Source organism: Nycticebus coucang, chromosome 22 (genome assembly GCF_027406575.1).
Source record: "Nycticebus coucang isolate mNycCou1 chromosome 22, mNycCou1.pri, whole genome shotgun sequence".
NCBI classification, from domain to species: domain Eukaryota; kingdom Metazoa; phylum Chordata; class Mammalia; order Primates; family Lorisidae; genus Nycticebus; species Nycticebus coucang.
The window spans coordinates 2105532-2119603 of NC_069801.1; the positions used below are offsets into that span (position 1 = coordinate 2105532).

Consider the following 14072-nt stretch of genomic DNA (forward strand, 5'->3'; position numbering starts at 1 on the left):
AAGAATTTGTTCTTGGCAGTGAAATGTGCAGGCTGAATAATTTATGCAAACCCTATTTTGAAACAAGACTCAGTGTGACTGGACGCAGGTAAAACTTAGTATTTTTTTAAGTCCTTTGAACTGATGGCCAGACCTTAACTGACCAACCTCTCTCTTTCCTCGGCTGTGTTCGTTTCTGTGAGGCTGCCCTATATATAGGATGATGCTAGCAGGTGCCAGGGGCCAGGGCGTGGGTGGGGGTACGATTTACTGTGTCCTGCCTGCTGCTTTTGCATTTTTTTAATTTTGTGCCATTCACATGTACGAGGTACCCGATGGAATTTCATTGACAGATGTCATGGGGAGGTGCCCATCTCAGGTATGACCTTTCCAAGCCGCGCTTTCATAAGAAAGAGGGAAGTGGGCTCGGCGCCCGTAACACAGTGGTTATGGCACTAGCCACATACCAGCCCTGGACAGCTAAACAACAACAATACCTGCAACAAAAAACAGCGGAGTGTTGTGGCGGGCGCCTGTGGTCTCAGCTACTTGGGAGGCTGAGGCTAGAGAATTGCTTAAGCCCAAGAGTTTGAGGTTGCTGTGAGCTGTGACGCCACAGCACTCTACTGAGGGTGACACAGTGAGACTGTCTCAGGAAAAAAAAAAAAAGGAAAGAAAGAAAGAAGAGGGAAGCGTATTGCCCGTCCCCTGCCCCAAGGAGGGATTGTAGGAAAAGTTATCGGGAAGCCGCGTGGTGGTCTCCATGAGCCATGCAGTGGGTAGTTGGGGGGGCTCCTGCTCTACCCCCCCTCAGCCCCAGCAGCCCCCAAAGTTTTAACTGGTGATGGACCCACCATCCTGAACCCCGGGAGCAGGCTGCTTCGAAATTCAGATTTTTAAAAAATATTAATTTAAGCCAGGTGTAGTGGCTCACTCACACCTGTAATCCCAGCATTCTGGGAGGCCAAGGCAGTTGTCTTGCCTGTGCTCAGGAGTTCGAGACCAGCCTGAGCAGGAGTGAGACTCTGTGTAAACTAAAAATAGAAAAAGTAGCCACACGTTGTGGTGGGCACCTCTAGTCCCAGCTACTCGGGAGGCTGAGGCAAGAGGACCTCTTGAGCCCAAGAGTTTGAGGTTGTTGTGAGCTAGGCTGATGCCACAGCAGTCTACCAAGGGTAACAGAGTCTCTATCTTAAATAAATAAATATTAATTTAGAAAAGTAACAGAGGGCTCGGCGCCTGTAGTTCAGTGGTTAGCATACCAGCCACGTGCACTGGGGCTGGCAGGTTTGAACCCGGCCTGGGCCTGCTAAAAAACAAAGACAACTACAACAAAAAAATAGCCAGGCATTGTGGCAGGCACCTGTCGTCCCAGCTACTGGGAGGCTGAGGCAAGAGAATCTCTTGAGCCCGAGAGTTTGAGGTTGCTGTGAGCTGTGACGCCATTGCACTCTACCGAGGGCAACATAGTGAAACTCTTGTCTCAAAAAAACCCCCAAAAAGTAGCAGAGTTCTTGAATTGCATGCTGTACACCCGTATAATGCCACCAGGGCATCTGAGGAAGACAGTCACAGAAGAAGCTGTCTGCTATTTCTAGAGCAGCACAGCCGATGTGCACAGAAGACCATGACAGCCCAGGTCTGTGGTCCCGGGGGACAGCCCTGGAGTGAAAATGAACCTATGGATTTCCTAACTTCCTGGATCTTGAAATTCAAAAAAGGGAGTGTGAGGCTGAGCCGATCAGTGTTTCACGAGGACTTGGTTCATTGGTGGTTTCATCCATTCACTCACCTGTTGTTCATCACTGAGCGCCTGCTGTTTACCAGGCCCTGCTCTGGGGGCCAGAAAACCAGACCTTCCTGGCCTCAGCCCCTGCCCTCCTGGAAGGTTACCTTCCAATGGACGTATCTGTCCTCAGCTCCTCACAGTATGTGAATAGAAATTGGGGTGCTTCCTGATTCCCTGAGCAGGAATGGGGAGGCCCACGCTCAGGGCTCCCCGGGGTGTGGGGACAGCTGGGGAATAAGCATCGTCCCCTGCTGCTTCTGTGACCAGCCTTGCAAGCCCTGTCCTGGAGGGTTTGGAGATTAACACCACAGGAGAGGGGTGTGTGTCCAGTGTGCTGGCAGCTGCTTGGCAGCCGACCATCATTCATTCAACTCGTATTCACAGAAGTAAATGCATCACGTGGGGGAAGCCTGCCAAGTGGGAGGAGGAGTCAGGCAGTTGGGAATGTGCCCTTTGCTGACCCTGTACCGTCAGACACATTACCGAATCTCCCCGGCCTCACTTTCCTCATCTGTAAAATGGAGATAATCGCTTTTCTCGTGGTGCTGACGTGAAAATTAAATAATTAAATGCGCACAAAATGCCCTAAACAGTGGCTGTTGCAAAAAAAGCCATGCGTCGGGGTGGGGGCTGCAGGTTCACCTCTGTGTACACTTTGTGGAGGGGCTGTTGGGATGTGAAGCTGGAGGGCTCAAAGGAAGGGACTAGGCAGTGAGGGTGGGTGGGTGGTCTGCAACGCCCCTTGCTGGCTCTTGCCCACCTCCCTGGGCCTTGGCTGCAGGCCAGGGTGTCCTGTGACTCAGCCAGCAGGAGGGACCGTCCTGGAAGCCCCTCCTTAGAAATGGGCACATGCTGGCTTCTGGGCTCTAGTGCCATTGCTGCTGGGGCCAACACTGACTGGGCCCACACATGTCTGTGCACCACTCCTGCAGACATGCACCTGCTGTCCACGGCTCATGGGTGCTCCCCACTATGGCTGCACTCCATGGGTGCACATGCTTACTGTGCGTGAACTCTGCTGTTCCATGGGTGCACACGCCTACTGCGTGTGAACTCTGCTGTTCCACAGGTGCACACGCCTACTGTGCATGAACTCTGCTGTTCCATGGGTGCACACGCCTACTGCGCGTGGGCTCCTGCTGTTCTGCACATACATGTCAGCTTCAGCACCTGTTCCCCAGGGCAGTGGGAGATGGGACCCATAGCGGCCCCCAGGAGCAGCCTCCAAGCCGAGGTCCCCTTGTCTAGGTGTTGTGTGAGGGACATAGGTGGGCCTTCCTCTTTCTGCCCCAGGGGGCTGAGACAGCACCAGGTGTGCTCCAAAGCATGGTGGGGAGGGCGCTGGGCTCCAGCAAGGGTGGCGTGTCCCTGGCCCCTTTCTTTTCTGCATCCAGCCAGGCATTTCACCCTGCAAAGCCCTGTGCACCTGCAGGGTTCCTGCTCGAGCTTAATGCAGCAGCAAGGTCTGCACAGGGGCTCCTGGGGAACGGGCACATCCTTGCAAGTGATGTTTCCCAAACTTGCATTCTGTGGAACTTTGGCAGTTCCCTGTGGCTGCCACAACAAATCCCACACATTTAGTGTATTCTAACATGTGGATTTGTTTTCTCACCATTCTAGGGGTTAGACATCAGGAATCAGTCTCACTGGGCTAATACCAAGGTGCAGGTGGAGCTGTGCTCCCCTGAGGCCCAGGAGGATGTGTTTTCTTTTCTTTTTTTTGTAGAGACAGAGTCTCACTGTACTGCCCTCGGGTAGAGTGCTGTGGCATCACACGGCTCACAGCAACCTTTAACTCTTGGGCTTATGCGATTCTCCTGCCTCAGCTTCCCGAGCAGCTGGGACTACAGGCGCCCGCCACAACGCCCGGCTATTTTTTGGTTGCAGTTTGGCCGGGGCTGGGTTTGAACCCACCACCCTCAGCATATGGGTCTGGCGCCTTACTCACTGAGCCACAGGCGCTGCCCGAGGATGTGTTTTCTTGCCTTTCTCAGTGGTAGGGGCCACCTCTCTTCCTTGTCCCTGGTCCTTTCCTTTATCTTCACAGTGAGCGACGTGGCATCTTCTCCCCTGCCCCCGACCTCTCTCCTTCCTCCTGTAGGGACACTGATTAATCCAGAAGAGTCTCCCATCTCAAGGTCTTTCACTTACTCCCCTCTGCCACGTCCCTTTGGCCAGGTCTGCTCTAAGCTGGCCTGAGCCTTAAATGGTGGGGAGGAAGGGGTATGATGGGTGGGGACACAGATCTGTCTCCCCAAATCCTGGGGCCCTCCAAGTCCTCCTGCCCAGCAGTTAAAAACATGAGCCAGGCAATGAAATGCAGAAGTAGGTATCGTGGCTGCACGTTATTTTGAACTATCTGAACTAGCACGTGTTATGTGGGGAGGACATGAACTGTTGAATGTCGGCAATTTCATGTTTTGACCTAGTATTGAAAAAGATGGACCCCAGAAGAAGCACATACTGAAATACTACAGGTGAAACAGCACAAGAAGCAGATGTTGCTGGGGGCACTCTGGGAGGCTGTGAGCTGGTCAGATGATGCTGATCTGGGGACAGGAGGAGGGTCTCACTGTGATGTCCCCGTTACTTCTGCCTGTGCACTGGAGGTCTCTGCACGAGGCTGGGAGCCCATCCCAGCTGCCCTGAGTTGGGAACTGTTCCCCCAGGAGCTTAGGCACTGCCCGGCACGTGCAGGCCGGGTGGCCCGTGCTGGCTCCAGGCCAGTCTCCAGCTCCGGGGCTCCCAGCCACGCTCCGCCCCCAGCTGCCCTATGGCTCCAAGCCGCCACGCTACTGCCCAGCTTACGCGGCTCCAATGTCATCGCCTAGGCGACCGGGACGCTGCTGCCACTGCTCGTCTGAGGGAGCCACGAGCCACGGGCCTCCCAGCCAGCTCCGCCCGGCCCCACAGACCCTCCAGTGCCCAGGCCTGGCCAAGGTAGGCTTGAGCTCAGCTCGTGCTCCTCCCAGGCCTGAGTGTGGGGACCCCTCACTGCAGCAGCTCCACGGGCAGGCGGGGGAGAGAGAAGTCACTCTGGTGCTGCCACCTCCACCCTGGGACATGCCAGGAATGCTCCCCACTTCCTGCCAAGGAGGTGCTATGCCCTCCCAGGCCCTGCCCAGCTGGGGGCCACCATTCCTGTCTCTTGGGGCAGCCCAGAACTGACTGGCCACCCGGCTCCCTCACTCTCTCGTGGCCCTGAGTCTCTCCTGGCATCTCCAAGCCTTGCCCTCTTGCCCTTGGGCTCTCCCCTGGACCTCAGGCCAGACCCAGACTGGGCAGGAGATCAGAGCAAGTCCCAAGCCTCTGCCTGGGTGGGTCTGCTGGCCTGCTCACCAGCTGGACCCCCGGTCAGAGGATGCTCCAGGGTCCCGTCAAACTTGAGGATGAGGGCAGGGCTGTGTGGGGTCCACTGTGATGAGGGCACTGTGTACACATGTAGGGATGTGTGCGAGCGTGCACACGTGTGTATGTGCATGTGTGTGTGTATAAGTAGGCACATGTGTGTGCATGTATATGGGTGTGCACATGTGTATGTTTGTATGAGGGTGCACACGTGTGTGCACGTGTGTATGTACAAGTAGGCACACATGTGTGCATGTATATGGGTGTGCACATGTGTATGTATGAGGGTGCACGTGTGTGCATGTGTGTGTAAAGTAGGCACACGTGTGTGCATGTATACGAGTGTGCACATGTGTATGTTTGTATGAGGGTGCACACGTGTGTGCATGTGTGTGTGTACACGTGTGTGCATGTGTGTGTGTGTGCCCTTGCGTTGCTGGTAGTGAGAGGGTGGGTGGAGAAACCAGTGACCGGCTGTCCCCTGTAGGATCAGAGCCCCAGTCTTGTTCCTCCTCTCAGTGAGGGCTTTGTCCCTGGGCCCTGGCAGGGCCCCACCAGGGTCATTCTCCTGACCACCCTTACCCCCTTCTCCAAGGAAGCTCACCCTATCAAGCCCCCCACCTCCATCACCTGTACCCTCTTCTTCAGGGGCTGGGGGTGGAGATGTCTTCCTTTTACCCAGCCCTCGAAGCCCTCAGGGCAGAAATTGCCCTGCCTCCCACTGGCCAGGTTCTCTGCTGACCACCTCTGCAGCCCAAAAATGTGAAGATGTTGCCTTCCTGGGTGGGCAGGTGCTCTGTGGAAGGGGAGCTTGAGGCTGCTTTAGGAGAAAGGGAGACACAGCCTCTAGCTGGCGGGCATCTGAGGGTCCTGGGACCCAGCAGCCACCAGAGCCCACCTACTGCCCTTGGGACCAGGTCCCAGCCCAATGCTGAACAGCCCTGGGCCAGTCCAGGCCCATGCTGGTTCCTGAGCACCTGAGGACTGGATCCACAGCCCCCAGGCCTCTCACCTTGCCCACACGGTGCCTCTCCAAGGCAGGTCCTTCAGTTGTCCCATTTTATAGAGAAGGAAACGGGCTCAGAATATCTGTCCAGGGTCTGCCTGAACAGAAGGAGAGAGGGACCAGAGATGTGCTGGGCAGTGCTGAGTGGCGGGACGGGGACCACGTGTCTTGGCGTGACCCAAACATCAGGGTCAGTGGGTAGGAGGAAGGTTTGTGCAGGTGGCAGAGGGCAGGATGGGCCCTTGGGGGACCGAGATGTGCCCCAGAAAGGAGACAGGCCCGGGGCTTCCCCAGCAGGACATGTGTGGAGCTGTGGGTACAATGTGGACTAGGGCAGGTCTCTGCACCCCATGAGCAACCCCTGGAGAACAGGCCAGGGGAGGGTGCCGGGGCCAGGAGCCTGACCTCCGCCCTGCCCAGCTGTGTGTCCTTGGGTGCGTGTGGGTTTCCTTATTTGGTAGGGGACATGTGTGGTGCACGTGCTGGCTGGGACGTCTCAGGGTCGCCAGTCTTCAGGCAGTTAGTGGTGCTCTGGTATCTCTTCATTCAGTGGCTGCACAGCGAGCAGTTCCTCTGCCCAGGGCACTGGTCTGTGGCCCCTCATTTGGGGCACCAGACAAGAGGGCTCAGGGGGTCCCCCAGGCTGTTCTGGGAGTCTGCCTTCCCTGCCCTCCCCTCCTGATGGCCCAGCCCAGGGCAGCTTAATCAGCTCCTCCAAGTGCCCTCATGTTTTACATCGTGTGCCCTGTCCTGGTTGGAGAAGCCAAATTTGTCTTTCATTGCCAATGCTATTCCCTTGGCCCCAGGGAGGGGGCAGCAGGCAGGCTATCTGTGGGCAGCCAGAGGGGCTCCCAGCCATGCCCTCCTCACCAGGCCTTGCCCCTGAGCAGCCAGAGGAGGCAGTGCTGGCCAAAGGGCCTGACCCCAACCCCAGCTGCTCAGGACAGAGGGCTACCTGTGGCTCCTGGCTCTGTGCAAGCGTCTCAGGCCTCCAGCATCTGCCGCTCATCACTGAACTGGGAAGCCCTCTTTCCCTGGGGGTTTGGTGTGCCCACTTGGGATTCTGCAAATTGCTCAGCCAGTGCCAGCTAGGAACAGAGTCATGGACCCCTCCCCCATGGCTCTGCGGGCTCGGCCACTCGGCCGGCTGCCCTGTAGGATGCTGGGCAGCATCTGGCTCACCACCCCTGGGTGCCCTGGCACCCCCCACCCAGTCACAACCATGGTCTGCACATGTCCCCTGGGGGCCAGCTCACCCCAGGTGGGACCCACTGAGCTGAGACCTTAGGAAATAGTGAGTCAGACAGAGAAGTCAAGAAGCTGGTGGAGGGCGGCGTCTGTGGCTCAGTGAGTAGGGCGCCGGCCCCATATGCCGAGGGTGGCGGGTTCAAGCCCAGCCCCGGCCAAACTGCAACAAAAAAATAGCCGGGCGTTGTGGCGGGCGCCTGTAGTCCCAGCTGCTCGGGAGGCTGAGGCAGGAGAATCGCTTAAGCCCAGGAGTTGGAGGTTGCTGTGAGCTGTATGATGCCATGGCACTCTACTGAGGGCAGTACAGTGAGACTCTGGCTCTACAAAAAAAAAAAAGAAAAAGAAGCTGGTGGAGGGGGCACGTTCTCAACTCTGTGGGGCTTTCACACAATTCTTTCCCTCTGTGCCCACCTGTGCGGGAGCAGCTGCTGGTGTGCACCCCTCCTAGCTTGTGGTTTTGAGTCACAGATGTTTGCTGGACCTCCCTGGTGGGGAGCAGTGTGGTGGTTGCCAAATAGGGGTGGGGTGGAGGGGTTTTCTGGCTTGGCTGGCGTGTCTTCATCCTGTGTCTGCTTTGAGCCCTGGCAGACCTGGACTGCAGCTTCCCTGGCCATGGGAGGGGACTCATCTGAGGCCTCTCAGGTATTGCTGGGTCAGGTCTGGGGCCACTCACAGTTCTATGCCTAATGGTCCAGGTCAGCAATTCTGAGACAGCCAGTGCCACCCCCCCCATGCCAATGTCACAACCTTACAGGGTATTTAAAAAGCCTGTGCCTGTCACCTCCTAGCACTCGGCAAAGCAATTTCATTGAAAACCTGCACTTCCAACAACATGCTTGCATTTCACAACGTTGTTGTAACAACCCCAAAATGTTTTATCAGAAGTTGATCTATTCCCTCCCCATCCTCAAAACGTGTGATTTCAAAAGTGATTCGCACTGTCTCTGGGTCTCCATCTGTCCCCGACTCCCTCTCTCTGTCTCCCTGCCTCTCTGTCTCTCCCCATCTTTCTCTCTCTCTCTCTGTCTCTCCCTATCTCTCTCCCTATCTCTTTCTCTGTTTCTCTCACTGCATCCCTGGGGAGACAGTTCACAGGCTGACAAGTCAGGAAGTGAGGCAGGTTCCCTGGACAGTGCTGTCTTTGAGGCCCACACGCCTTGTAAGGCATATCCAAGCCTCATTCCTGCCTGTGGCTGAGTGCCATACCGCTGCAGTGACAGACCCCACTGGGATTCTCATGGTCCGTTGGGGGGCACTTGGCCTGTTTGCTCTGGCAGCTGATGGAAAGCATGTGCTGTGAACCCCATCCACCACCCTGTAACTTCAGCCGAGTCGTCTTCTGTCTCTGGACTCAGGGTGTCCACCTGCAGTGTGAGGGCGGCCTCTGAGGGGGTGTCCACCTGCAGCGTGAGGGCGGCCTCTGGGGGGGTGTCCACCTGCAGCGTGAGGGCCGCTTCTGGGGGGGTGTCCACCTGCAGTGTGATGGCAGCCTCTGGGGGGGTGTCCACGTGCAGCGTGAGGGCCGCTTCTGGGGGGGTGTCCACCTGCAGCGTGAGGTCGGCCTCTGGGGGGTGTCCACCTGCAGTGTGAGGGCTGCCTCTGGGGGGGTGTCCACCTGTAGCGTGAGGGCCCCTCTGGAGGGTGTCCACCTGCAGGGTGAGGGCCCCTCTGGGGGGTGTCCACCTGCAGAGTGAGGGCCCCTCTGGGAGGTGTCCACCTGCAGCGTGAGGGCAGCCTTTGGGGGGGGTGTCCACCTGAAGCATGAGGGCAGCCTTTGGGGGGGTATCCACCTGCAGCATGAGGGCGGCCTCTGGGGGGGTGTCCACCTGTAGCGTGAGGGCGGCCTCTGGGGGGGTGTCCACCTGCAGGGTGAGGGCCCCTCTGGGGGGGTGTCCACCTGCAGCGTGAGGGTCCCTCTCGGGGAGTGTCCACCTGCAGCGTGAGGGCCCCTCTAGGGGGGTGTCCACCTGCAGCATGAGGGCCCCTCTGGGGGGGGTGTCCATTGCAGAGTGAGGTCCCCTCTGGAGTCCAGAACCCCTCAGGTTGTCTGCTTGGATCCACAGAAATTCGGCTCTGCCAGCCTGTCCCTCCCAGCCCTCCCAGCTATCCTGCTCCTCCCTAAAGTGGGGCATGGGTAAGGGTGGGATTCTGTCCCTAGGCTACTGTGCCTAGGCCCGTAGTTCTGCCTCCTGTCAGGGCCACCCTCCTCTAAATTGCCAGGATGACAGCTCTGCGCCTCATCCTCAGCTCCCCTGAGGTGTGGGCAGCTTAGCCCCGGACTGGAGGCCTGCAAGTGTACGTGGATGTTGAGGCACAGGGGGCGAGGGATGGTGACTAAGTTAATTTCCAAAGAGCCACTCGGTCATTCATTCCTACAGACATAGCTGTGTGACCTCCAGCAAGTCACTTAACCTCCATGTGTGCCAGTCTCCTGAAAGATGACAGAGTGGTGACACACACAGGCTGCCCTGAGTCTGCTGAGTGTCGGCTTGTGGCCAGCACTCTCTAGGCTGCACTGGGCAGTCGTTGTGCACCAGCTGCACCTCAGCCCTCCGGCCCCCCTCCCCCATACCTAGCCTGGCCCCTGTGGTGGCCCTCCCAGCTCCTGTGACTTCTCTGGGGACGGGTAGTCCAGCACGTGGTGGCCCCTAGAGTGTGCCATGGCCCTCCATCAGCTCCCACCTGCCTGGGGACAGACAAAAGGGAGGGACAGATTGTAGGCCATGCCCTCCCAGCCCTGCTGGCCACGGGCAGGTCTGGGCCTGTCTGCTTGGGCACTGCAGGGTGGTGGCAGAGGTGATTCTTATGGCCCCTAGGAGGCTGGCCCAGGAGAGAGATTGCCTCTGCCAAGAATGGGGGCAGTGGAGATCAGCAAGCATGGGTTTCCCTGCCCTCTACCCCTCTCTGCAGAACAAGGGGCCCCACTGAGCCTGGCCTGGTCACTATCACCTCCTGGGTGACAGGCCACTGGAAGCTGAGCACAGAGGCCTTCAGAGAGGAGAGAGACCAGTGGGTCTGGGCACCATGATCCTGCACATCTGTGTGGAGAGGGGGCCACAGTGCAGTGACCAGTCCCAGTGACAGAACAGTTTCAGGTTCTTGGCCTTGGTGGGCTTCTTGCTGGGGTAGGGGCTGTAGGGGAAGACCCCTGGCTCCCGTGACAGGCTGGCTGGTGGCCCACAGCAAGGCTCCAGGCTGGCTCTGCTCAGCCTTCGAGTGTCCCCCACACATGTTCTTCCTGGATCATCAGGGAGGCCCCAAACCTGGTGACAGTAACACTCACACATCTCACTCGCTCACAGTGACCCAGATGTTAATTTTGTTCTCCAAAGGCCCCATAGCATCCCCACCAGGGGGATGCTGCTGTCACCCCATTTCCTGGGCAAGCAGCTCTGAGAAGTTCCCGCCTACTGGGGCCTGAATCATGCCTGCTTCTCTGAGGCCAAGCTCTCCAGCTGCCCACCTGGGCCTCAGTTTCCTGTCCTGGGGAATGGGCTGCATGATGTGAGAGAGGAGAGGGCACAGGGAGGGGGAAGGGTAGGGACACCTGCCAGGGCACAAAGGATGTCCTAGGCAGCCCCCACCACCCACCTCCCAAGTGTGCCAGGTGGGGATGGAGGGCGACATTTCCAAAGGCTCAGCCGCCTTTCTTTCTCCAGAGTGAGTTCCCGTGGGGCAGCAGTGTGGAAGAAGATGGCCCAGTCCACTGCCACCTCCCCCGATGAGGGAGCCACGTTTGAGCACCTCTGGAGCTCTTTGTGAGTATCTCTACTGGCCAGAGAGAAGGAGACTGCCTGAGCTGGACTCTGGGCTAGCCTCATCCACCCATACTGGGCTGATGGGGTCTTGAGCTAGCCTCGGCCATGCTCAGCTGTGGGTCAGAAGCAGGGCTGGGGAGAGGTGTAGGTAAGGGAGACCACTGTCTTGGGCCTTCTCCTGGGGATACAGAATCTAGAATCTGAACTCTTTCCCTTGACCAGCTGTCAAAAGGGCTTGTGGCCAGGAGAGGTCCAGGGGACAGAGCCCACATGTGGCCACACCTCCCTGGCACTCACACCAGCCCTGGAGAGGCAGGCAGAGGACAGGGAGAGGTGGGAGGGGGTGAAAGCTGAGGGCTAGGGGACAGTTGGCCTGACTCTTGAATTCTGGGCGAGGAGGGCTGCAGGTGCTGCCCAGGTGGGGGCTGATGGCTGTGGTTTCCCTCTTGACCCTGCCCAGGGAGCCAGACAGCACCTACTTTGACCTTCCCCAGTCAAGCCGGGGCAACAATGAGCTGGTGGGCAGTGCGGAGACCAGCATGGACGTCTTTCACTTGCAGGGCATGAACACTTCTGTCATGGTAAGTGGAGGCAGGAAACGTGGCCTGGCCTGTCTTGGGAGATGACAGAATCAGAAAGTGAGTGTATAGCTTCCCCGTGGGTTTGTCAGGACACTTCACATTGCAAAATAGAAAACCTATCAGCTCATGTATCTGTCAGTCAAGCTTGGTTGGATCTAGGATTAGGAAGAACTGTGGCATGGCTGGGTCTAGGTGAAGGAAGGAAGGGCCGCAGGCATGGCTGGGTCTAGGTGAGGAAGGAAGGGCTGCAGGCATGGCTGGGTCTAGGTGAAGGAAGGAAGGGCCGCAGGCATGGCTGGGTCTAGGTGAAGGAAGGAAGGGCCGCAGGCATGGCTGGGTCTCCGTGAGGAAGGAAGGGCTGCAGGCATGGCTGGGTCTACGTGAGGAAGGAAGGGCCGCAGGCATGGCTGGATCTAGGTGAAGGAAGGAAGGGCCACAGGCATGGCTGTGCCTAGGTGAAGGAAGTCCTGCAGGCATGGCTGGGTCTAGGTGCTCTGCAGCTTTCTTGCTCCATCTTTTGCTGTGCTTCACCTAGGTGGCTTTGAGCATAGGCAACCTCTTAGCATCACCACCCCTATGGAGGGGAGCCCTTGCTTCCCATAGCTCAGCAGGCCTGCCCCTTGTCAGTCTAAACATGTCATGTGCCTGACCCTAAGGCAGCACCATGACCCTGATTGGCCTGAGTGGCACATTCCTGTCCCCTGGAGCAGGCTGGGATGGGATGGAGTGCAGTGGGCCCCCCACAGGGGCTGAGGTATCGGGAAGGGCCCCAAAGGACTGAGTGCTGCTTCCACAGGAAGGGTCCAGTTGGGGGATTGGCGCTGTGAGGCCCCTGAGCCCCATCTTGGTGGATCCTCCCTTCCTCCTGGGGTGAGGGGCCACCTCTGTGATGTCTCAGGCCCTGTCACTCTGGGTGCCCCTCCTAGCACAAAGGCAGGGCCATGGTAGCTGGTGGGGGCCATGTCTGGTCATGCTAGGAGATTGAAAGCAGGTGGCAGTGCACACAGGAAGGGGATAAGGACCCTCCTGGGGCCATTCCCGACTGGGCCACCCAGCTACTCTGTTCTGCCCATAGGCTGGTTGCCCAGGGCCTGGGGGCTCCTCAGGTGGGGACTTGTCCAAGGAACTTGGCTATGCCAAATGGAAAAACTAAGCAGACATTTCAGAAAGGGCATGTGTGGAGCAGGGTTGAGCATCCCTTTGAGTGCCAGCACCAGGCAGGCTCTGAGGCTGGAGGGGCCTGGCCCTCCTCTTTCCTATGCCCCACCCCCAATCACCTAACACACACCTGTCCAAGATGTGCAGGGATGGCCCAGACACCTGGGGCTCTGGCACAAGGCTTCAGTCAGGAGAAAGGGCAGAGCAAAGCGGGGTGGGGAAGGCTCAAGGCTCTGCCACGGGGGCCGGGTTGGTGCCGAGCCTGTGGGGGTAGGAGCAGGCCCCCACCTGGACAGCCCCAGGGGTGGGCATATGGTGCAGCCCCCCGGGATGTCTGTTGCTCTGAGGAGCCCCTCGGATGGGATCTGAGGCTCTGCCTGCTTGCCCTGGCCGCCCGACTCAAGGCCGTCCTGGTGGAAATAGCTCGCCAGTATCAGCACCTGTGGTGCTCCCATTTTACCACTGAGGAACCAAGGCAGAAAAGCTGGGCCTGGGATGGGAGGACCCCGAGGCAGGGGTTTGCATGGTGTCTGCCTCCTGTTTCCAAGCCTCTCCTGACCCCTGGGCAAAGGGCCCCTAAGTCCCACAGACCTCCCTTGGGGGGCGCCTGCATGAGGAAGGCATAGGGGACATTTCTAGGCTCCTGAGGGTGGCCTGTGCCACACCCCTGCCCCCAAGGATCCCCGGTGCTGAGCATGTAGGGCTGGAGCAATCAGAGCTCTTTCCTGCTAGGGTACGCTGCTCCCTAGCCATGGGGTGGCGAGGCTGGGGCCTTGTATCTATGCACATAGCCAGATGGCCAAATCAGACGGGCAGCAACGTGCCTTGTGGTGAAGCCAAGTGTGGAATTCCAGGGTGCACAGCCCACAGCATGGTGGTGGGGATTCCCTGGAGCACAGAGGCTAACTCATGTCTTCCAGACACTGGTGACACTGATGTCCAGGATGGGGACCTGGACAGGAGGAGTCAGGCCCCTTACTCCCCAAGGAGCAAATGGCAAAACAAGGGAAGTTCTGAAGTTGGGGGGGGGGTGGTCAAAGTTTCACCGTCTTTCCCTGGCCCAGGCTGACTCCCCCTGGCCCCATCCTAGGCCCAGCCTCTCCCCTCCACAAGTCTCATCCTGACCCGGTGACTGGCCCCCTGGAGGCCATTGGTCCAACAGCATGCTGTCCCTGCTTCAGTCCCCACGGCAGTGCCAGGTCCCA

The 14072-nt window shown here is 58.3% G+C and overlaps 1 protein-coding gene across 3 annotated transcripts in view; it reads left to right on the forward strand.

The window, feature by feature from the left end:
- The window catches only part of TP73 (tumor protein p73), a 68099-nt gene that overhangs the window by 15374 nt on the left and 38653 nt on the right, over nt 1-14072 (forward strand). For 2 of the 3 annotated variants that reach the window (XM_053575934.1, XM_053575933.1), the window contains exons 2-4: nt 11030-11128; nt 11589-11709; nt 13788-13877. In XM_053575934.1, coding sequence (XP_053431909.1) covers nt 11064-11128; nt 11589-11709; nt 13788-13877 — 276 coding nt within the window. In that variant the 5' untranslated portion in view covers nt 11030-11063. The remainder of the gene's footprint in view (nt 1-11029; nt 11129-11588; nt 11710-13787; nt 13878-14072) is intronic. The other variant, XM_053575936.1, reaches the window with a different exon arrangement.